Source organism: Dipteris shenzhenensis, chromosome 18 (genome assembly GCF_047967505.1).
Source record: "Dipteris shenzhenensis isolate YYH24624 ecotype China chromosome 18, Dip_SZ_1.0, whole genome shotgun sequence".
Classification (NCBI taxonomy): Eukaryota; Viridiplantae; Streptophyta; class Polypodiopsida; order Gleicheniales; family Dipteridaceae; genus Dipteris; species Dipteris shenzhenensis.
Genome location: NC_141613.1, coordinates 36,348,202 through 36,372,959, shown reverse-complemented (window position 1 = coordinate 36,372,959; position 24,758 = coordinate 36,348,202). Strand labels below are relative to the sequence as shown.

At 42.2% G+C, this 24,758-nt stretch overlaps 2 protein-coding genes across 2 annotated transcripts; one reads left to right on the top strand and one right to left on the bottom strand.

The window, feature by feature from the left end:
- The first annotated feature begins 5,465 nt into the window (after positions 1-5,465).
- Positions 5,466-19,079, top strand: LOC147891172 (putative serine/threonine-protein kinase PBL7). The gene is made up of 8 exons (XM_087389110.1): positions 5,466-7,024; positions 7,500-7,738; positions 8,306-8,438; positions 15,155-15,413; positions 15,541-15,673; positions 18,216-18,305; positions 18,400-18,589; positions 18,874-19,079. The coding sequence occupies exons 1-8, from the start codon at positions 6,805-6,807 to the stop codon at positions 18,891-18,893; spliced, it is 1,284 nt and encodes a 427-aa protein (XP_087245236.1). The 5' UTR covers positions 5,466-6,804; the 3' UTR covers positions 18,894-19,079.
- Positions 19,080-22,126: 3,047 nt separating this feature from the next.
- LOC147891171 (uncharacterized) lies at positions 22,127-23,738 on the bottom strand. The gene is made up of 3 exons (XM_087389172.1): positions 23,419-23,738; positions 23,332-23,372; positions 22,127-23,197 (listed from the first exon to the last, which is right to left on the bottom strand). Exons 1-3 carry the CDS (start codon positions 23,736-23,738, stop codon positions 23,136-23,138), a joined length of 423 nt encoding a protein of 140 aa, XP_087245298.1. The 3' UTR covers positions 22,127-23,135.
- Positions 23,739-24,758: the final 1,020 nt, after the last annotated feature.

Genomic DNA, 24,758 nt, shown 5'->3' with positions numbered 1-24,758 from the left:
TATGTGTTCACCTTTGCAGGTGGTGCAGTGTCGTGGATGTCTCATGCACAGAAGTGCATTGCTTTGTCTACCACAGAGGCTGAGTATGTTGCAGCCACAGAGGGTTGCAAGGAAGCTATATGGCTTAATCAGCTAGTGAGAGATTTGGGGATTCATACAGGTGTACCGACATTGCATAGTGATTCCATGAGTGCTATTCAACTAGCATGGAATCCGGCCTTTCATGCAAAGACCAAACACATTGAGGTCAGGTACCATTTTATCAGGGAGGTACTTGAGGACAAGCGCATAGAGCTTGTCAAGGTTCATACAAATGATAACCCTGCAGATATGCTGACAAAGAGTCTACCTAGTCAGCGGTTTGAGTATTGTCGTGTATTAATGGGCATTGGATAGTATAGTCATTGGTTGTTCTTCCTTAAAGGCACATTGGCATTTAAGTGGGAGGTTGTGGGGGTTAAAGGCCACTGTACCTTAACCCCGATTATGTATAGTACTCAAACACATACATATGGATGAAATAGAAGATTAGGGTGTTCTGCACTGACCAAAACTTGTGTCTCTCAAGCTTCCTCTCACCCTCTTAGCTTCCGTTATGTCCTCACAAGTTGATAGGACGTAAAAATGTTGTGTTATAAAACTAGTGCTAAGGGATGATAAAAAATGGTCCATTTATTTGAAATTTTTAATGAGTAGCCAATATGTTGTATTTTCTATGGGTCAATATGAAAGTACTATTTCCTATGGGTCATACATGTTCAAATATGTGGAGCGTTGTGGGATTACTACATTTTCTTATATGTGGTTGCATTGTTATCATCTTTGGCTCATGGTCTAGAGTGTGTAAGGCATGCTTTGAGGTATACTTTGTTTTTTTTTTTGCTAACGCGTGTAAGTGATTTGGTGTGTCGATTGGTCATATTATTTGTTTCTCTCAATGTGACTTTGTGCAACAAATGTGTCCATTGTGGAATAATTTTCATGATAGTGCTTTAAAAGTTTTCTTTAGTAGCCTTTGAAAAAATGAATTAAAGTAAATTTAACTTCATGTAGTCATGGCTAAGCTTTTCTTTTTAAGGAATTCCAATACGATTAAGCTCCTTAAACCTAGGTTGCCATACATGCCTTAAATTATAAATCCAAAGGATTAATTTGTGTACGTTGAAGTCCTTCTTCATTCTATAATGTAAATGTCTAGCATAGGGATTGTCCATGATCTTAGCTTAATAGGAAACTCATGCAACGACAAATTCTCCATCCTAGATATATTAAGTGAAATGGCTGACATTGTTATAAAACTGTTATTGGATGTATGATTAGGGTTTACATTTCCTTATGAAAGTGTGCTAAGTTTTTACGGCATTACAATATAAAGTGGTCTAGCAATCTGATCATGTTGAATCTCCATCTCTCTTCCTTTATAGATGCCTTCTCTAGGGTGTCCATTTGTGGCTCTTGAAAATCCAAATAGGGAAATGCCTAGTTGCCCACTAACTTGTAAATACCTAGGTTACTGGAATAGATTAGAGTTTCAACATTGATTTCAATGCGATTGAATGCAAGGGAAGGGTTGATTCATAGGTTTCAAAACTTGGTATGAGGAACTACATCATTACGCTAGTATTGGGTCATGCAATATCTTATATGGATCAGTGTGGATGTAGACCTAAGTAATTAAGCAAAACTTGCAAAACATGTGTCATGTTTGTGTGAATTGTTATGTCCACATCACCAGTTTTAAAAAAGATTATATAGATACATTAACCTATACTTGCTTTTAATGCATGCACTTTACCACAAGTAAATGGAGATGGAATATGATCACGTGGATGGACATGAACTTTAGAGGCAAGGCTAGTAGTGGCATTATTCATGTCCTCAAATTAAGACTTTCCCATTTTTAAAATAGCCTTCTCAATGGATGTCTTACCTTTTCATTGACTTTTCTCAATCTCAGGCCCATATTTCTATGATATTAGTTTACTACAATTGCCAGCTTTGGTCTTCAATAGCACACTTAATGTATTACATAGAGAAATTGGGTCCTCTTGGACCCTGTGTGTCATGCTTGTTTTTATCATTTACGAGGTAATGGCTAGTTTCTCGTTTGTGAAATGTTTTGACTATGAACACATTATGGTTGCAAATTTCTGTTTTATGTGAGTTGAAGATTGGTCTCTCCCTTACTCAAAAGGTTGCTTCATGCTATTGTGTCACAACAATTGATTTTGCTACTCTTCATAGTGGTGTTGCTCTATGGTGCAAGGTAATGGTATATACGAAAGGATCATTGATGCTACTCCCGATTGCTTTGTTCATTGCCACATGGGTGCTGATGGTGCATTGCCATTGGAGTTGCTACTCATGAACTAGCCCCAAACTCTTGCCATGGCTCCCTTTGCCCTTCTTTCCATTAATAGTCTATGTATACATTCAACATAGTGTAAAGTTAGATTGTGCTTTTGTTTTCAAAAATCTAGTTCACACCATGTCACTTTTGCCTAAAAATCTCAATGTGTGAGTTACAGAAAATGCATTGTGTGCATTATCTCGTGATGATTGGTATATATATATATATATATATATAAGAATACCTATTTTGGCCTCTCATGAAGGTTCATGCCAATCTAACTAAAAAAACTAATGCCTAAGCTTTTGTTTAATTTGACTCCAACAAAATTCCGGGCTTCATTTTCTTCAAGACTATTGAATTAGTAATTTGAAGACAACATTGAGCTGTAAATTTCCTTTTTCTTTTGATAAATTTCCCGAAAAAAAAAGACGAACGAGACGTGTGACACCAACTTAAATTCAGAGGGATGAGTTGGGCAGGCGGTAGCAAAGACTGAGCAGAGATTTTACGGGCGGGCACATGATGCTCGATCCACAACAAGCATCTACGGGGTGCTCGCCGGTGGATGCTGACTTTCACGTGCGGAAAGTCAAGAGAAGGTCGCGACTACCTAGCAAGAATCACGAGCCAACAGAGAGAGACAGCTGATCTCCTAAAATTTGAGCGGTAAGATTGTAATTAGTTCGGCTTCCCGGGGTTGGAACTTGGGCGGCTGCCCATCAAACTCACACTGCCGGGAGTTGGCAAACAACGGCAGCAAAACGGAGGCAAAAATCCCGAAGATCAATGAAAAACACGGCATGAATCGCGTCAACGGCAAAAGGGGCAATGCCTGGAGTTGGAACAAAACAAGGCAGGAATCACCTCCAACACAAGAAAAGTCACAAAGGAGACTGCAAAAGATCTGTTTGGTGGGTGTCCGGAAATTAAGCTAAAGCCTTGCTTGTCTGCTAAATCGACAGCCTCCCCAACATCAAATCGCAATGTTTGGAGGCCCTCTTACACCATGGGTAGCGCCTACAGACCATGGATACATTCAATATGCAAGATTGCTTCTCCAAATCTAGCTCCCATCCCAAAGGCATGGGCAGCTCTAGTGTGTATAAAAGTCCGTGCACACGGGATTAAGAATGCATGACTAGTGCGATTCTCTAGCTTCAAATAAACTTATTTTGTGTGAACTAAATTAGCATGCCTTAAATGCATTTAACAGAGTTGGTTGGACCATCTAGGGAGTTGTAGGGAGCTCTTTGTGAGCTCCAGACTGTTGTTGAATTGTAGTTGGCTATTTTTGATTGGCTGGATAGAAGCTTAGGATTTATGGAGGAGCATTGAAGGTCATGCTCAGAGTCACATGGCAAATGTGGATTGGTTGGAGGTGTAATGGTGCACCAGTGCTCAAATTTGCACCCTCTAGATTGGAGGCGCTAATTTGACACCTTGAAATAGTGTGAGCATGGAGAACGAGTGACCAATCACGCATTGTTGGTTTCGTGTGCATAGGGCCGAAACACCCTTGGTGGTGCAGTGAGGGATCATGGAGGGTCACGATGATGGTGAATTTTGTGTGCGTGAATCGAAAATATGTGTGTTTGCGCTGTGTCCCCGTTGGGTACTTAAGTCAAGACCATGTAAGCACAAAGGGTCTTGTGTTCACATGCCCTTCACGTCACAAACGAAAGCTAATAAGAGAATGTTCCCACTCATCGCTATGTGAGCGAGAATGCTTCAGGTTGAGTAGAACGCATCAAACATTTGCATGCGAGCGAAAAGTCAGGAGATCATCAGCTGCAATTTGATGCAAAGAGCACGAGCGCAACGACTCAGTGGTCGTGTGGTGAAGTGGCAAGCCTCGTAATGCCCGTGCCCTATTGCTCTTTGGCGGCTGTATTGAAGCTGATTCGATCACACTTCCTACACGTGTGACCTTGTAGAGCTCCTTCGAGCATCTCCATCATGAAGAGCTACCCCCTTAGCACTACCATAGCCTAGGCGATTTCCCTAGGGCTATTATTCAGCTAGCTCATGGGAAAAATCAGCACGTCGTTGACTGTAGAAGCTATTCTATAGCAAGTCACCTATTTGTGAGAGCTCCTCCAAATATCCCCAGGGCTTTTGTCGCAATAGATCTCTCTTGGGAGTCTTCCTCAACACTGCGACTACTCCAGACATCATTTCCAACTAGCCCGGGTACCATAGCTGTAGGTCGAAGTATTCTAGAGGCTGCTCTTCATCCAAAATCTACCCCAAACACCTTCTTCAGCCCAGGCAATTGTTGTAGAGGCTTCTTGAGCCATAGTTCAGCTTGCCCGTTGGGAGAGTGAAAAATGTCACTCTCTAATCGAGTGGTGCGGTGCCAAGAGTTGGTGTGGCGACGGGAAAGCTAGCAAGTCGGGGGAATGGGGAAGGAGGCGCAGGCAAAAAGTGGTAATCCGGCTCACAAAACCGTGAGAGGGAACAAGGGCTCTAAGAGCTTGTGCACACAAGGTCAAAAATTCGTAGCTGGTGCGACACCAAGGCTTGGACGTGAATTCTTCGTGTGAACAAAATTGCTCAAGCATTTATTAGTTTGCAATACTTGCACTTGAGCCATCAGCTACCATCTGATGAGTTGCAGTGAGCTCTATCTTGGCTGCAGACCAGTGCAGAGCGCAGACCAGTGCAGAGTTCTTCGTGCCTATTTTTAATTGGTTGGGAGGATGTAGGAACAACATTCAAAGCTCTGGAGCGTAAGGTCAGAGCCAGATGGCACGCTTTTATTGGATAAAGGAAAAATCGCGCACAAGTGCAAAAATCTGCGCCCTCCAGAAATGAGGTGCGAGTTTGAGCTCCAGAGGCACTCCAAAGCTGCATAGATATCTGGGCAGAGCTTGAAAACACACCACGAGCGACGAATTGCTGGGGATGGTGTGGAGGGGGCCAAAAAATGGAAAAGTGAAGGAAGGAGGAAGTTGGAAAGTGGAAGGGGATAAAGTCAAAGAAAATGTGTTGACTGTTATGTGAGCACTTTGAGCCGAAGGAAGGGCAAGGCTAATATGATGCAAGGAAAGTAGGATAATGAGAGGAAGCAAGGGAGATCTGGGCTCTTCTGAAATGGATTCAATGCCGGCCATCACTCTTGCATTGAAAGCTCTGCCACCCTCACGCAGAGACTCTTCAAATCATCCATGGATTCATTCATTCATCCCTCCAGCCTCCATGATTCTCACCAAAATCTTCACTCTTCACAGTTCACTGTTCAGTGTTCACTAGAATCACTACCATTTTCAGATGCCAGCCATCGCTTTCTCTTGCCCACGTTCACCCTCTCCCTGCCCATGTGATTTCCTCTCAAACATTCGTGGCCTCGCATGTGATCCTCCCCCCAAATCCAACCCCTGCCATCAAACCTCCCCCCGTACTCTCCTCTCGCCAACCCTCCCCTTCATCACTCATCTTCATCCACCCTCCAAAACGAAGAAGAAGAACCTAGTTCCAGCTGAGCTTTTGCCATCTCACCATAGCTGCTGATCCACTGGAGCTAAGAAGAAGAAGAAGAAGCAGAACCCAACAGCTAATGCAGAGCTAATGTACCAAACATAACGTGTAGGAGGAGGAGCAGGAGAAGTAGCAGAACATTCTCCTGCCACCGCCATAGCCATCAGAAAAGAATTACACAGTAGCTGATAGTAGCCAACTACTGAGCTCTTGCCATCGCCATAGCCTTTGCACTTGCTTTTATCTGCCCAAGAGAATACAAGCACAGTACTGCATACATGCTCTCCTCCTTCCTCCCCTCATTGAGTGATCCATTCCTGCTACTCTGATTGCGCCTACGGTCCCCGCGCTTGCAACCAATGCATTTGTACTTCTTCTCAGCCCCACGACCTCCTCGTCTCCAACCTGATAGTCAGCGTCTCTGACTGCAGTACTCTCTCCACTCAGCCTTCTATCTTTAACACCGCCTTCCAGCTTCCGACAAGCCTCCCAATTTTCCTCTCCCGTTGACAACAATGTACATTGCAGCACTCGCAGTCTAACAGAAATGGGCTACTGAACGCTCTCTATAGGCCCTTCAAACTCATTAACTTCAATCTAAAGACCAGGGCTAGACGAGGCTAGGACTCCTTGTCACCCATGAGCGGTATCAAAAGCAATTGATTGAGGCTTCTCGGTGCTAGATTCCAGTTCCCTCTCCCTCATGTTTGTGGTCTGTTAGTTTCATTATAAAGATCAACCCCTGCTCATGACTGAGGCCCAGCCAGTACCACTGAGTGGCTACGACGATTCTATGCGAGGAAAGTAGCATCAGAAGACCCCAGTGCGCTTATCTATGCGTCTTCTTGATTTTCCCGACTTCTTAATACATAGACTTTCTGCATTTGATAATCGAAGGCTTAACGCAAGAGTTCGGTCCAGAACCCAGAACCTGTGCACGTTCTTCCTGCGAGAGCGATACAAAATTTCCACCCATGTTACGCAATCTTGATACTGTTGCCCCTGTTCCGCTTTCTAGCAACCTTCCTCAACAACCATCAGGTCAAGATCATGGAAGCAATATCGCTGTTATCGTTGTTTCAGTTGTTGCCGCTCTGGCCATGTCTTCGCTGCTGGTGGTTGCCATCTATTACTTCTATGTGACTCGGAAAGCCAAGGGCAAGCCGTTCAGCCTCGAGAATGGTATCAGCCAAGGTAATGTGGCACTCTGCTCATTAGATCGTGAACAAATGTCCCATGGATTTTTTAAAAATACATCTCAAAGGCTGAAAGGGAGCTCATACAGGAAACATACCTTCAACAGCGATCTGTTGCGATCTCAAATTTTAAGCTTTATAAGACCATGCACCCGCGTGTCATAAGGAATTTGCAATCGATACAGAAGCGGTAGAATGATAGTATCGAAATGTGCCAACAATAGAGTGGGTTTAGCCTGTGAAATTAGCAATGATCTTTCCTTGCTCCTTTAGCCGACGAAACAAGCCCATCTTACGTGTACAATTGTGGTACATAAGGGAAAGCTTCACTTCCTGGGGTCATCTCCTCAATGACCTTTGAAAGAAGAATGTGAAATTAGGGGACATTCGTGTCGTCGCCAGAACTTATATCAAATTATTTGCCATCTTGAATTTCTTTTATGTCCACTGAAGTGTATGATCTCGTTATGCAGATTTTCAGAAGAGTGCAACCCAATACATGCTCCCTGCTATGCATGTGTCCCCAACTGAAGCCCAGGTATTCACTTACAAGCAACTGCAGTTTGCCACTAGCAACTTCAACTCTGTGAACGTCATAGGCCATGGAGGTTTTGGTTCTGTATATAGAGGAGTTCTTCCAGATGGCAGACTTGCTGCCATTAAACAACTGGACAGAGCTGGCAAGCAGGGAGACCACGAGTTCCGTGTTGAGGTCCTCTCTCATACTTGTTTTAGTGTGCTTCTAATTGTACAGAACTTGATAGATTTTTCCTTGAACATTAATAGCAGAACAAAATTAGGCAAAATACCATGTCTAACATTAAGCCTTTTGACTTGGAACGAGAAGCATTGTTTTATTATCTGCTGCAATCTTTACATCTTATGAACAAACTCAACCTTGAATGCCTTTTTCAACCATAAAAGCCTGAGTACCTGTCAGCATGCTTTTGTCACCTTTAGATTATAATCTGACATGCAGGCTTAATGATCCATCAGTCACCTTCATTTGTTTCCATCCTTTGTTTGTTTCTTTTCATTGTGGCCTTGCATTCAGAACTTAGAATCCTCTCAAGAATTTCAACTTTGAATGGTGTCTACTAGCTGCACGTCCCTTGCAAAGCTCAGGATCTCTCAGCAATTTTGGTCACCTAATTAAGATTGTTTATAGCCTTTGCAGGCTTAGAGCTACGTGGATCTCAATTGGGTTTTATCATTTAGCTTCTTGTTTTTCTATTCTTTATTTTCTTGTTGTGTTGACATCTTACATCTTCTATCACAGGTAGACTTGCTCAGCCGCTTGCATTCACCGTACCTACTAGATTTAATAGGCTATTGTGCGGACCAGGACCACAGATTACTTGTGTATGAATACATGCCAAATGGTAGTTTGCAAGAACATTTATACTCTGACGGTGAGACTCAAATATACCTCTTGTGCTTATATAATTCTTTCCTGATATCAAATTATTGAACCATCTTAAAAATTTGCAAAATGATTAGGCTGTCCTCTTCTTATTTTTCTGTCTTTGTTTGTACAATAAGGTTTGACAGATTTCTGTTTCCATTCCTCTTGGACTATGTCATATGCCCCTACTTTAGTACATATGAATCTTTACATTTCAGTGCAAGACTGACTTAAATTAGAGATGAAAATTGCATTTTGGAATATATCATCAAGTGACGTTCTCACTAGAAAAGCTCCGGCTATTTATTTTGCAAATTGGTGAGGAATCCCTTCAAAGCCCATGATCTATTTGTAGCAAGCTGAGCAGATGTGCTATAGAGAATTGCAGTAAAAGATGGCAACGCCACACTTCTCTCTTCACTGTGAGTAATAGATGGCAATGCCACTCTTCTTTCTTCACTGTGAGTGAGAAAATGAACGACCCCACAATCTCATAGTTCTCCATTCCCTGGGCTGCTATTTGATCTTCAAACTATGAACTACTCATTAAACATGAGAGTTGTTTAGCAAAGAGTAGTCTGCAAATGTGATGATGAGGCTTTTGAAGCTGGACTTTCTTTTAGTAACACGATGCTGATATTGGATGATGCGTGAGCCTCCTGCTTTTGTTTAGTTGATATCTGGTTTTTGGTATTTATGTCTGTACGGGGGAGTACTGTGTGCAGTGTGCATGTTGATGCATAGGAGACATTCATGTTTCCAAAATCAAACTCTTCAATGATATTTTCTGATGAGTCAAAAAATTGAGGTAGGGGATCCCTTATTCAATTGAATCAATGCGCATCATGCAGGTTAACTTTAAAAAGCCTTAAGCATTAGGAAAACGAGGTCAAGGATTCCATACGAGGTTGGAAAAACAGGGCTAATTTTATAACAAGGTCCTAATGAAGGGGGTTAAACAGCAATTGAAGAGATGCCCAATACAAAGACTCAACAAATGAAATGTACTTGCTGCTCCTTCAAGACCCAATTCTGTGCAATGCTATCTTAGAAAAGATAATGTCAGCAGACGATACTGCTAGATTAACTACTGCTTGCTTTGTACGTTTAAAAGGATGATTACACACTCTGGTAATCCAGCTTTTGTAAACTTCAGAGCACACAAGAATGCTCCCTAATGTCTATTGGCAGGAAGCACAGAAGTGTCTTTAAGCCGCTAATATGCCAGCCCAAGGTCGAATTAGTGTTGATGGAGAGCCCCTTGGAGTAGGTGTCGTATCCGCTCCCATGTGGCCTTATACATAGGTTATATAATGCTAGTGCAGAGAATATATTGAACGAAAAGCAGCAGATAAACTCACAGAAGCAGGCACCGTGTGCCCACAGGGCATGATAACAAAGCATAATGTGTATACTTCACCTCTCTTAAAGGAAGAGCTGTGCTGAGTTATCTATGGGAATGGGGCCTTCAAGATGCTGAAATCGCTCCTGAGTCCCTCTACAGGGTTTGACAAAGTGGTTCCACTCACCCTGTTTGTTCTTGGGACAATCCATGTATTTACCTTCATGATATGAGATAAAATATAGGACCTCCTCTTGTTGTGACTTCTAGAACAGGGGTGGTTTGGACAATATCTTTGCAGGTGTGGGTCTCTTTGGTGTCCCCAGTCTTGGAGGATTCTCCTACCTTGTTGAAGCTTGTACTTTATGGCCTTTTGATGTTTCCCTATACGAATAGTTTTAAATAAATATGATGGGAAACAAAAGCAATAATTCCTTTTGAAAGCAGATTGAATAAGAGCTTTTACAGGAAGCCTGCCCAGGAAGCTTGCAGTCCACTTTATTTTTTTGGCATAGCATGCAGTCTAAGGCATACTTAACTCTTCAAAGACCTTCTCTGACTTGCCCATGTGTCCTACCATTGGACTCTTGTAGCAGAATGCATTCCTTGAAACACCGATGTTCTGTATTGCAGGTCTTAAACCAGGTAAATGCTGCCCTGAAAATCACAATAGTCTAGTATGCAACTTAAACTCAGGATGACGCTGGCACGATGGATCCTGCTTTGAAAATATGGCTGCCACCCTAAGTCCCTGTACGTAAGCTCGTTCCTTGTTTTCTCCCCCGAAGAAAGCACCTTTCTATTAAATGCTTTGAAAACAATACAAAGAATCAGCCTTCCATGAGTCGCTGAAGGAGAATTCTGACTGCTTTTGCTTCTCCAGGTCCTGGCTCACTGCCTATGGCAAGCCCAAGTGCCAACAACCAGTGTGGTAGGCTATACAACCAATAGATTCCTCGCTCCATGAGAATTAGAAGACGCCTGCAGGTCATGCCTTGTTGAAACGTTCATATGGTTTGGTTTTCTTCTTGGAACCGGAACCCTCTGTATCTTCCTTCCGCTGAAGATTGGTGCACCGGTGAGAAGCATCGCCAGACCCTAGTCAAGCTCTGCATCAAGGTTGAACCCTTCCCCGTAAGAGGGGCATCCATGCCACTGTCTGCCGTATTCCAAAAGACCCTCTGTTGCAAGAGATGGCTTGCCGAGGTGCAAACCTGAAATGGGGCCTCGTATGATAAGCGCTTCCACAAGGGATCAGCTCTGCATCTCTGGGTCAACGATCCTAGTCCTCCCTTAGAATAAGGCTAGATGCCAAGCCACTCTAGCCTTGTGTCTTGTGTGCCATCTCGAACTGTTTGCACAATTTTGCTATTCACTTGCTGCATGTGCTAACAATACCCGGGTGAGATCATGGTGGTGGCCACTCCTCCACATTGGCAGTGTAGGCGATGACAAGGATTGGCTGACATGGTAGGGTGTGGGCTTATCCAAGGCAATGCTGGCCTGATATTGTCGTTTGTCTGGCAGCAATTGACTATGGGTAGCATGGTAACTGAATGCTTGACACGTGTTGCGACATATTTTATCATGCACATGCAAATATAGTCCAGGCACAAGCTCCTTTTCCTATATTGTGGCTGCTGCAGCATGACAGTGTTATGATCCTGGATCAATCGTATCATTTTTCCATTTACTGTTACCATGGCTGTATCATTTTTAGGAAGGTACTGCATTTGGCAAGAGTGCTTTCCTTTTGTATAAGTATGTGTAATCCACACTCACAATGTATGGACATGTACCTACGCCTCTCTCTCTCTCTCTCACACACACACACACACACACACACACACAATTTGTTTTGGTGTTTTTTTTTTTTGCTTTATATTGCAAAGTAGCTTCCCCGAAATGGGATGCTGAAAAGTACGTCAGCAGAAGATCTCACTATATGACAAGTATACAATATAGTCTACGTAAAGAGTTTGCAGACAATCAAAGAGAGATTGCCGCAGGGAGCGTCGGAAAAAAAGGGGAAGTGGAAAAAGTAGGATCACCAAAGACTATGATTTCTATCCTTACTTAAGAGTCCAGAGTGCCCAGTAGTAGTGAACCCAAGTAAAAGACAACTCAAACTCTTGTCTCTCTCCCTCTCTCTCTCTCTCACACACACCTCTCTCTCTCTCTCTCTCACACACACACACACACACACACACACATGATAGCATGTGTGTGAGAGAGAGAGAGAGCGTGTGTGTGTGTGTGAGAGAGAGAGAGAGCGTGTGTGTGTGTGTGTGTGTGTGTGAGAGAGAGAGAGAGAGAGAGAGAGAGAGAGAGAGATGTATCAACGTCTGCGGAAGACCTCACGGGCCTATGGGACAAGGTACAAACTACACCAAAAGGATGATCTCCCCAATGGGCTGGAGCAAAGGGCGCGCTAAGGCCCTTGCTGAGTACTAATACTGCTAAACTGAAAAGGGAAACCTGATAAATTGATAAGATGATAAACTGATAACCTGATAACCTGATAACCTGATAACTCTACTGAGCTCAATAGCTTGAACAAAATCAGATATAATCTGGAGACTAGCTGAGAGCTGTAGCATACTGGGGTCTGAGATCTAAGACTCAGTTTCAAGCTCAAAGACTAAGCTCAAAAGCGCTCAAAAGCCAAAGCTCGGCCCTGTGGTGGCTCGCCGGTGAGCGGTGAAAATGTCTCAGGGTAACCCCTCGCCTTGGTCGGCGGTCTCCCTTGAGGAAAGCTGTGATAGGACGGACCTCAATAGAGTGTGGTCTGGTCACTCTCCGTGCTGTAGGTGGTCTCTGCATCCCTCTATGAGTAATCCAGGATGCTGCATGTCAACTGTCTCCTCCATCTCCATCCCGATGTGTCCTGGAGCTGACTCAAATGCATAGAAGTCTGTGACGTGATGCTGTGCTCTGTTAGATTCTCTATCCTGTGGTTTGATCGCCTCCTGCTGCTCTCTAATCTGTTGGGGAGAGACTAAAATGAAAATGTTTAGACTTCACAAGCATTTGTAGCTTGAATGAAGAGATTTTGGACTACCTTTTGATTAGCCTTCTCCTTTAGTGCTAGCCTTCATCATGGCTGAGTCTGCCCTTCACCTCCGGAGTGCCGACAGAAACTGAGTACGAAGACTTTGTATAAATGGATGCTCAAGTATGTGTGGGTGTGTGGATTTGTATGTGTGAGAGCATATTTTTATACTATGGTCTACACCCACTGTTGGGCGCTGATGACGTCAGTGGGGATGTCATAGTAGCTAGTCCCTGCTATGCATGATGGAGTTTATGGTTTTCAACCTTGTGAGTGACTATCATGAGATTGAAATTGCACTATGTTGTGTTTTTAGAGGATGAGTTTGGGAATGTTCCTGGATTCATCTAGGTATATGTTGTAGTAGGGTCTCCTTGTATCGGTGCATCTCAAGTAGATAGAGCCCAATGCAGACTTGATCCTAGAAGTGGATCAATCCTGAGAGTAACCAAAGCCATTCCCCACCTAGTAGAGGCAATGGTATCGTCCCCTGATCTCATAATAGGCCGGTTAGACACATAGGAAATGCTCCTCTGTCTCAATCACTCCTCTCCCCGTCTCGATCCTCAGCTGATGTGATGAGACACGGATTTGTGCAATGGCAATCCTCAGTGCATGTGAGACTCCTCTGTCCTCGAGATATTGGGGTTTGATAATGAATCCCTCCTCCGATACTCTCAGGAAGTGGTCACGGTAGAACTGGGACTTGGTGGGGAGCTCTTGGTGGTGGGGAGCTCTTGGTCTCCCCCCCAAGTCCGAGACATATGGAGCTGAAGGAGATCTAACCGTATGATACGGTTGATCTCATCTCGCGGGATCAACGCAAGGGGTGCATCCATGTTGTATTGAAAAGGGGGGAGCCTGTCCATCTGGATACCGTGCTTGGTAAACCATGTGGATATCCGTGCATACCATGTGTCTGCTCCGCTATCTGCTAGTTATTTGGATGACTCCAAGGCCAGTCTCGGCAATCTCCATCGAGGCAAGTCCCAAACTCTGTGGATGAAAGTCACTGTCTGAAAGATGGCTTCAATCTGTAAGGGGGTCATGGCGAACTCTACCTGTACTATCTCATGTGGAATTGAGGGCTTATTCCGAATCATCCGGGATCCCATAGTTACTTGTAACCGCTCAAATTTCCTCCACTCGGTCTTCGGTAAGTCACATCCTCAGAAGGGTGCTGCATACATGGCCGTCGGTCGCACTAGTGTGTCAAAGAGCCAGCTCTTCGTTGGTGTGTCCTGAAAGTGTGCCTGGAAGCACTGTCTCTCTAGTCGGGCTGTCCTCATGTGAGTTGTGCCTGGGTTGCATGGGTCATCGTGAAAAGGGGTCCTGTGAAGACTGCCCCAAGATATGTGTAGGACTGCACTATGTCACTAAAGGCTTACCATACCAATAGTTCTGCACAACTGAGTCTTCTAGAGAATTAACTTTAGATTTATTTTTCTAATGTTTAACTACATTTTAAAGCTTTACGATGTTTTATGAAGACATAGCTTGGAATACTATGTCAAGAATTACAAAGTTATTTGGTAGAGTATCACAATAGGTCTCTTGAATGAATTAGATACCATGTTAATTGGAATGCAATTTCGGCACTAGTCTTGTTGTATACGAGAATCACAAAAAGATTTCAAACATATATTTTTGAAAATGTTTGGAGCTTAGAACCAGAACCAAGAGAACGGTGTCTTTTTCCCCTGGAACATTACAGAATATGAAAGCAAGTTGGAAGAGAGTAACTAGTTAAAGTAATACCTTTGATCACTGATCACAGTGGGAGCTCAAAGGGCACGAGTTCATTTTTCATCCCAAAAAGTGTCTGTGTAATAATCAGGTCTTTCAGTGCCTTGCTAATTACTAACTGTAATTCAACCTCAAAAAATTGATTGCATGCAAATAGTTAAAGTTTACATGGAGTCTTCTCCTTGTGCAGCCCTCTTAAATGTGCCACTCATCTTTGGAGTTTAACAGAAACTCAGCTCAAGGAACTTTGTCATGTGTGGTATTATGTATGGATATGAAAGAAAACATTTATCCAATGATTGAGGCCACCCTTGGGCACTGCTGAAAGTGGTGTGGATAAATATTATAATAGTGCCAAGTTCCTGTGACTTGATGGTTTGTTAGCTTGCATGTGAATATCAATGATAAGTTAAAATTTGTACATTTTGCTATGCTTTTACAAGATGAATTTTCGACGTTATCCTGCCTACATAAGGATTGCATTTGCTGCTATTCTGTTGACCTGTTCAGGGGTGCTACAAAACACCTATTTGTTGATGAGGCAAGTGTTAAGTTCTTACAAGTAACCAAACAATTCATACAGGTACAGCTGGCAATCCACCAATATTAGACTGGGGTACCCGGATGCGAATTGCCTTGGATGCTGCACGAGGCCTGGAGTATCTTCACGAACTTGTCAGTCCTCCTGTAATCCATCGGGATTTCAAGACTAGCAATATACTCCTTGATGAGAATTTTAATGCCAAAGTTTCAGATTTTGGTTTGGCAAAGCTTGGCTCTGACAAGATAAATGGTCAAGTTTCCACTCGAGTCTTGGGAACCCAGGGATATGTTGCCCCAGAGTAAATATAAATCCCTTATCATTTTGACACTTTCTTGAACATGCCTTTTTCCTTTAACTTGAGTAGTGCATTCATTTTTAATTAACTTTGAGTTAATTCTTGAAATATCCTTTTTGTCCTTCTGTAGGTATGCGTTGACGGGACATTTAACCACAAAATCTGATGTATATAGCTTTGGGGTAGTCCTATTGGAACTCTTGACAGGACGTGTTCCAGTAGACATGAAAAGGCCGCCTGGGCAGGGTGTGCTAGTATCCTGGGTCTCTCTCTCTCTCTCTCTCTCTCTCTCTCTGGGTCTCTCTCTCTCTCTCTCTCTCTCTCTCTCTCTCTGAGTGTGTGTGTATGTACACTTGTCATATATTGAGATTTCTTGATGTTGTAGCTGAAGGTCCTTTTCCTTGGGACTGATTTTTGTAATATAATGCAAGATAGTTTTCACCCAAAACAAAAGAGTCTCTCTCTCTCTCTCTCTCTGCCATAAAAAAGAAAGAACCGAAGTGATGGTAGCTCATTATGACTTTTTATAAGAGCCACATTATATTTCCAGGAAGTTCTGATAGTATCAAGTTGTAAGACCTTTAAAAGGCTTAAGTTTTACTACTCATAGAACTTTGTGACGTTCAGATCTTGATCCTGAGCTCTTGCCTGATTTTTGAGCCATGTGGCCACGCAAACATGCACATGCACGCACACACACACACACATCCAAGAAAAAGAGGGGGGAAAGGGATTTTTGCAGCTCTAGTTCATTATGAGTGGCCTCAGTGTACATAGGAGACTTAGTATGTTTCTGTGGGGTTTTGGTAGCACCAGCATCGTGCCACTTATAATCATTCAATTCCAAGTGCTGCAGCTATTGTATAGTAACTCTTTCTAAAGGGCTCAAATGTTTGAGAGGACATCTTATGCCTTTCAAAGCTTGATCCTGAGGCCTTGCTCCACATATATTGACAGTCCCTTGTACACTAGGTGTCAACCTGGATGCTTCCTGAGTTACATTTTATGCCCATTTTTTAGAGACAGCTTTGGGAAATAGTGTAAGAAGTGATCGTTCATATGCAGGACGGACACACACACACACACACACACACACTTACTTTATACCTTTGTTGTTGAGCCCCCAATATATGTCTTTGCACAATGAAATCAACACACGCATAGTTTTTACCTTTGATGTTGAGTCCCCCAATGGACGTTGTTCCACAATGAAATCAAGACCATTATGCAGAGTACACAAGTTTTAAATAATACGTTGAGGTCCTCGTTTGATTAGGCGACGACTTTCCCACTTAGAAAATGTTGCTGCACTGCTTGACTGTTGTGCATCTCCTTTCGAACAGAGGATTTTCTCATCCTATTCATACACAAATGACCTTTCATATTACCAAGATCGTATCTGTGTTCCTCATGACACACGTCGTTGTATTAAAAGAGCATCATGTCGCTCCATATGAAGCACATCCCGACATCAACAGAACATATAGGTTACTTAGTGGAACATGTTCTCAGATGGAAAGTGATGTGATTAAGATGGTCTTGTTTGTCTTGCCACCAAATGAAAGCAAGCAGTTTGACTACTACCCAAGACTTCTTCAACTGCTTCCTATTCTAATAGAAAGATGGAAAAGCATCCCATGAATTTCATTATAACCTTACCTCATTCCTCTAAGGTAATGTACGGATTATGGTAATCATTGATTAGTTGTCTAAAATGGCACATTTCATCCCTTGCAAGAAAAGTGCTCAAGCTCTGACATCGCACAGTTATTCTACAATATATTTTCCGAGTCCATGGTTTGCCAAAGAACATCATCTCCTACAGATCCCAAGTTTACTAGTCAATTTTGGATCTCTTTGAGTCTTTGGGCACAACATTACTCTTCAGTTCAACTTATCATCCAGAATCCAATGGTAGCTTTTTTTTCTTGCTTGAAAGGAGATTTGTTTCTCATTGTCATGGATCCTCCATTGTTTTCTTGCAAGCTGGTGGTAGAATGGGGCGGAGAGATTGTGGCAGAGAATGTACTGCTCTAAAATTACAATTGGAAAGAGCTAGTGGAATGTGCAGTGATTTATTTTGGCTGTCAACTTACAGTGTGAAACAGTGGTGATGTGAACTGGGTGCTTGGAGTGATTTGACAAGGTCATGGAAGAAAAATCTCCCTTCTCAACTAGTTGCAATTCGCATTGGTTGCCTTTCACCTCCCCTTCTCAATACATAATTATAATGTCCGGAATCCTATTTCTACAATCTCTAAGTGCCTTGGTTAGTGCGTTTCCCATTATACTCTGTAGTGTCCAGCTGTGCTACCACATACACTACCTTTTGAAAGAACCTAGCTTCCCCTATCAAAAGCAATAGAGTCGAAAAGTCAGCTGTACATTTTGATTTTTGTGAACTGAAATCTGAATGAAAACACTGATTTGAAAATAAAAGTGCAAAAAGGTTTTAGATTATAGATGTATGTTGTTGGCTAACTTTCTTTTAAATAATAAGTTTATTACTATGGGAACCTATTTTTCAAACAAGGGATTGGTCCTTTGGCGGGCACTAATAGTGCTGTATTATTAGCGAACTGGTCTTTTATTTTTGAAACGAATGTATGCAATGATTGATTTCTTCCAAGCATGCCCAATGGGCGTTCATGATTATATGGTTCAAGGGAAATTCATGGCTTTCAAAGATATATCCAAATTCATTTGATGGAGGAATGTAAACGCGTTAGCATAAGCATCATGACAGAGTGCTGTCTAAGATGCCATAAATTCTTTTATCAACATCTGAACCCTGTTTCTTGGCAGGCACTCCCACGCTTAACTGATAGAGACAAGGTACACGAAATGGTTGATCCTATATTGGAGGGTCAATATTCAATGAAAGAGTTAATTCAGGTACATGCTCTGTGGGGAATGCGCTAAGTGTCTTTTACATGGAGCTTTCTTCAAAATTACATGACTATACAACATGGCTACTGTAATTCTACAGGTGGCTGCAATAGGTGCAATGTGTGTGCAGCCAGAAGCAGATTATCGTCCTCTCATGACTGATGTTGTGCAATCTTTAGTACCCCTTGTAAAGCAGCGTACAGGGTCCCGCATCACTAGCACTCCAATTTCCCATCATCATATAGTCACCCTCAAATCTTCCTCCCTTGATAGTGCAAGCAGCAGAACGAGTAAGAGGGTCTTATATTTATTTTGCAGGACTTATGTTTTTCATAATCTATTCATTGAAGCATGTAATCTTAGAATGCTCTATGCCGATTATTGCATGCTGATGCGTTTGATGGCAGGTCATAGTATCGATGCATTTAGTTGATTTTTCCTAATATTGTACGTGACTAAAGTGCACCTATATGTCTTGCGAAGCTTGGCACGCTCAGCGACTCATCTGATGTTTATATATTCATCAAAATTTACAGCCAAAAGTATCGACTTAGGATGATGTTGCACTGTGCAGGCAGTATGAGAACCCATTAAAACTGCTGACGTTTATAGAATTCACAGCAAGAGTCTGAATATGCTTGCGGTGATGCAACAAAAATTGGAAGATCAGGGAATATACAATCGCTAAATTTGCTGGTTGGCAGTGAAATTACTAACTAGAAGAGGGGTACTAGCCACTGCTCGTCACAAAGTGCATACACTTGTGTTACTTGGATGTGATTTTCATAAACCGGACATCTTCCTGATAGCTGGGCAAGCCTCATAGTTCCAGCACTCCAAATTGTTGCTTCTGCATCGGGCCTCATCCAAAATGGTGGCCTCTGGAAATGAATGTCAGTGCTTCTCCTGATGGATAAAAGGTTCTTTTTTTTTCCAGCCTGCAAATACACGAACATTACAGTTTGTATCAGCCTATTGGCTCACTATGCAAAGGTCTTGTACTTCAAAAGAAGCAACATCAAGTGAAAGGCCTTTGGTTTACGTTGTTTTGTAAGCAGCTCAACTGTCAAAAGTATTTTGTCTGACTTCAAAAATAGAGAAAAAGGAGGATGGGTGATTGGTATAACTCAGCACTTTCAAACAATTATTCTAGTTGTCAAGTTTCAAAAGCGTTTGGGGGGCTGAGTACCTTTTATTTTGGGGGCGGGGGGACATTGAACAGCCTGCGCCCCCCTCTCACTTGATCAAAGATTTTGAGAGAACCATATTTCCAGCAACAGTGGCCTTACAACTGCTGCCTTGATATTTGGCAAGCTCAAAGCCATGCCTTAACCTTCTTGACCACAGTAGGACATAAGAAGCTTTTATCAGCCCATTTCTCCATTGAAATAGGCTTTAGGGTCCTAGCACGTGAAGGGAGAGGGGCTGGGAATGAATCCCAGTGGTATGTGTTACCATGTGGCGTAGGACCTTGGTTCATGATGGAAGAAAGTCTATTTCCATTCTAAACCAGCTGCTTTATAGAGTGGGAACTCCAAACCCATCCACTATGTGCTAAGGTTCTTAGTGTGCTTTCCATGTTACTTTGTTAGCACTACTTGCTATAGAAACACTTTTCTTAGAAAAGCATCCCACACCATTTTTCGCCACGTGGTCCCTTCTATTTTGGTTCTTTCTCTCTCACTCACACACTCACTCACATACACTTTCTTTTCTTAAGAACTCTCTCTCTCTCTCTCTCTCTCACGGAGTTTGCAAATCATTCGAACTTTCCTATACATGGGATTCCACCACAGGTGTTGCAAATTAATCATTCATTCATCTTGACAATTGTTTTTCTAATTGAAGGCAGTGCTCACGAGTACTTGTACTCACTTGTTATTAGCACTGCCTTCCAGGTAGCGCTATAGTTACACTTTTGTAAAAAAGTGTTTCACAGTTTCTTGCCAAGTGGCCCCCTTTCATTTTGGTTTAATCTCTCTCGCTCTCTCTCTCACACACACACACACTTTTTTTTGGTGAAAATATTGTTGCTTTTATATTACAAGATGAGCATCCCAAAGCAGGATATGCTCAAAATACATCAAGCAAAGATGTCAATATATGACAAATATACAACTTGATCTAGAGACCTTATCTTCCCACTTAAGTTTGCAAGGCAATTCATTCTAATAAAATCAAATGTGATTGATTTCCTCGAGCCCTCAATGTCAAAAAGAATTTCTTGTCTTGGATTTCCACTAGCTCCTAATGTGAGGAAAGTTTTTGTTTGTTCATTTATTATAAATCAAACAAGTGGCCATTTTCAAATCTTTGACTCAACTACTTCAACAGCAACTTCAATTCCTATGTTTGGTTGATTTGACTTAGCATTCAAATCTCGAAGACATACAAGATGCTTTCTTTGGCACTCATTTTACATTGAATAGGTAGTTACTGTGCATTCAATTTATTGGTCTCTCTATGTTATACTTTCATAGGTACACTTGCAAATACATCTTTGTGAATCAAAATTTGACTCATTCAATGCACCACAATTAGACTAGCAAGCACAATAAGATCCATCGGTGTGACAATGGAGGAAAAGATGATTTCAAGGCATTATCATGGAATTAAAAGATATTTCACTTCCAATTACATTCTTGATAGAAACTGAGTTACAAAGAGAAAGAATACAAGCATCAATATATACCTTTGTAAAGACTAGAACATGTCCAATCATACAGATTTAGATTTTTTGTCGTTCTAAAGACCAAAAATCTACACAGGAAATAAAAGAGAAAAGAAGAAAAAAGAGGTAAACAAAAACTTTTATGAAAAACAAAAGGAAGACATACTTAGCAAACAAAGCAACACTTATGCCATCAAAAACTTTTATGAAAAACAAAAGTAAGACATACTTAGCAAGCAAAGCAATGCTTATGCCATCATCAGTGCCCAATCGTAAAGACCTGCGGAGTTCTCTTGTTTACTTCATGAATCATTTGAGAGTGGTTACATCTCTTGTTTATGCACACATTCTAAGACTAGAATAGAGCAAAGAGTAAGAAATAAAAATGAAATGTTCACATCACTGTCTGGGCTTTGAAAGAATTCCAGAATCTTTTGGGTAAACTCACCAGAATAAACTCAGGCCGTACTAAGCTGTAACATCCCAACCCAAACAATGAAAAAGAGAAGACCTGCGGAGTCTCTTGTTTACTTCATGAATCAATTGAGAGTGGTTACATCTCTTGTTTATGCACACATTCTAAGACTAGAATAGAGCAAAGAGTAAGAAATAAAAATGAAAGTAACTTGGTAAGCAAAGCTATGCTTATGTTCACATCACTGTCTGGGCTTTGAAAGAATTCCAGAATCTTTTGGGTAAACTCACCAGAATAAACTCAGGCCGTACTAAGCTGTAACATCCCAACCCAAACAATGAAAAAGAGAAGAAAAGAAGAACAGCAGCCGCAACAACCCCCATATATTTATATGGTCCTCTATCGAGTGTCTGTCCACAGCTTTTAGTCCAAAGTGAACCCGTATATGTCCCCACTTTTCAAGGTGGAGTATCTAAATCACACGACACCTGTAAGGTACCTCGTTGTAAAATCTATCTCTACAGTAAATTTCACAAAACAGGATTCGATTGTGCAATTGATCTATAGGGGAGTCCCAACCCAGCTTTGACTGCTCTTTCATCGCCATCCATGCCCCACAGATAGATTTTAATATTACAATCCTGTAAGTCTGCTGAGTGACTAGGACATAACTGCTATATCTTCCTTGCTCCGAGTCTTTGAGTCTTGATCTTTCTATGTGTGCACTCCATGCTGGATCACTGGTCAAAGGGCATACTTGACACAGCAAGAAGTGCAGGATGAGGAAGGAGCTACAAGATTTGAATTTTGGAGCTAGGAAGGAAACGAAAGGAAACTTAAGATACACTAAGAGCCAGGACTTTTTGAAGTCATTATGCCCCACACAGACAAAAAATACAAATTTCTACTTCAAGGTGTGATAGCCTGCAAAAATGTGGTGCCCATCCTAGAAAACAAAGGAGTGGTTGGAAGTCAATTTATAAATTGAGCTCAAGGCACAAGAGACTTGTGCTACCTGGCATTCTGAGATATCAATTGCTAAGATACAGCCATAAGACTTGCAATGCAAGAGGAGTTTTAGATCTCTTTGAAAAAATCAAAAGGTTTCTGGAGGCAAACAAATAACTATTAAAACTAGCTTCAGTGACAATTGAACATTTGGAGGAAGAGGGAGACTCTAACTTTTCATACAATAACAAAGAGTCTAAAAATCAGATTGGGGTAAGACTGACTCTGGAGACTATTCATCAGATCCATGTGTACATGAAAGAGCTGTTGATAGCAGCATTAAAATGCCTACGTTCTAGAACTTTCATACAGGGAGAGAAGCAAGGCCAGGGGAAGGACAGTGGTCGGTTTGCGAATGCATCGTAGAAAAACATGCTCTCCTTGCGATGGTGCCAGAGAGTAAACCAGGTAATTTCCTTGTGGAAAGAGTGATACTGGAGAGCGAAGCTCTGAGAACTCAACACAGAGTTCCACCGCTTGGAGACCAAGGAGCAAACGGGAAATGCAGAACGGGGCAAGTAAAGAAAATTTGCTGCAGGATGTGGTCGGGCAAGAGGCTCCACTCGACGGCCATGGGGATGAGGGCAGGAGAATCCATGGCTGCCGTTCTGGGGACTGCTGCTGAACAATCGATCTCAAAGCTACACAGACGAAAATGCTGCGCAAATGTCTTGATGATTCTGCTACTGTGCTGCGAGGGGACAAAAAACGCTGCTCAAAGCTCCACAGACGAAAACGCTGCTCAAATCTCCTGATCAGTTCTGCTACTGTGCTGTTCTGGGGACTGCTGCTGAACAATCGACGCTGCGAGGGGACAAAAAACGCTGCTCAAAGCTCCAGAGACGAAAACGCTGCGCAGATCTGATGATGATGCTGCTACTGTGCAGCGAAAATGTCAAATCTGGTGATGATTCTGCGACGAGAATTGATGAAATTACCTGAGTAGAAGACGAAGATGATGGATGATGAAGCTACTGCTACTGCTGAAGATACAGGGAAGGATGATGGATGATGAAGCTACTGCTGCTGCTGAAGATACAAGGATGATCCGAGAAAATGTTGAGGTTGCTGCAGCTGCTGATCTCCAACAAGCAAGTGAAGAAGAAGAAGAGGAGACCAACAAGCAAAGTGAAGGAGAAAAATTGAAGAAAAAAATATCAACAAATAAAAATGAAGTAGAAACGTGAAAAAGCAGCAAATTTAAAAATTGCCAAGCATCTTTACCCTTCTTGTTATTTTCAGGTTTTTGTTTGGGCTGCCTTTGGGTTTCCTTTAACCCTTGGAACAATGCTCTCCTCCTCCACCCTCCCCCCGCGTTGTCATCTGCACTCTCTGCGTCCCGCATGTGTCATCTGTGCCTTCTTCGGCCTTGGCTCGGGACATCATTTTGAAAATGGGAAGGTGATAAACCTTCCATCAATGGTGGCGGCAGCGCTGCCTTCTCGACCATCGGATCCGATCTCATCCCTAGTCATCACATCTCTAACCCACATGGTAATGGCGGTAGACATTCCAAGAAAAGCCCACAACCACCAGGACCAACCGATACATGGTGCACATCTCGCCGCCGCTACCTAGATGGGCTTTACAACTTGCACAATCATTGTGCGCGTCCCACATGCACAACGCCCTATGTGTCACGCATAGTACCAAATTGCACCGCCATTTTTGCCAATCAGAAATTGACACTTGTCCAGTTGGCTCCCTCCGCTCTGACAATCAAAATCGGCCTCGGTCTCGCCGACTTTTGATCGAAAATCGGGGCAACCGGCTCCCGACATCCGCCGACCGATCCCCAGTGTGCACAGTTTCCTCTTAGGAATCGGCTCCCAATGCCAATTCCCTACTCGTTCATCAGATATTAGGGCATTCCCACGGGCAAGTTTCTTCGATCAAACAGTAATAAAACAAGGTGGATATCCCACTAAGGCCTTACTTAGGTAAATGTCAGTTTTTTTTTTTTGGTTGGTTGGTCATGAAATGGGGAGTGCCATTTTGCTGGATTGTTAAATTGAGTCATGCTTTTGTTTTTGTTCTTTGGGATGGCATATTAAATTTTTGTTTTCCTTTTCTTTATGTGTAAATGTATGAGATGGAATGGTCACTCCAATATGTGAAAGATGTACCTCCTACTTTGTTAGGATTGTTAATATTGCTCCATATGTGGTCTAATTGGGATCTATAAATAGTTGTTGGTTCATTGAATTCTAATTTAAAATTAAAGTTATCCATCATATTTTCAAGTTTTCTTGATTGTGCTTTTTTAAAAATCATGTCAATGTTGAAATCCCCTAGCAAAATTGTTGGAGAATTTATGTTACCTAGTTTTGTAAGGAGGTTTTGAAGGTACGATATAAAAATGTTT

Bases quoted from the DNA above. Each gene is read 5' to 3' on its own strand.
- LOC147891172 (XM_087389110.1), top strand. From the start codon at position 6,805: ATGTTACGCAATCTTGATACTGTTGCCCCTGTTCCGCTTTCTAGCAAC. The intron at 15,414-15,540 runs GTAAATATAAAT...GTCCTTCTGTAG, and splicing joins CAGGGATATGTTGCCCCAGA to GTATGCGTTGACGGGACATT. The intron at 18,590-18,873 runs GTAAGAGGGTCT...TGCACTGTGCAG, and splicing joins TAGTGCAAGCAGCAGAACGA to GCAGTATGAGAACCCATTAA.
- LOC147891171 (XM_087389172.1), bottom strand. From the start codon at position 23,738: ATGCGGGACGCAGAGAGTGCAGATGACAACGCGGGGGGAGGGTGGAGG. The intron at 23,373-23,418 runs AGCAGTAGCTTC...ATCTTCAGCAGT, and splicing joins ATCCTTGTATCTTCAGCAGC to AGCAGTAGCTTCATCATCCA. The intron at 23,198-23,331 runs GTAATTTCATCA...GTCCCCTCGCAG, and splicing joins CATCTTCGTCTTCTACTCAG to CGTCGATTGTTCAGCAGCAG.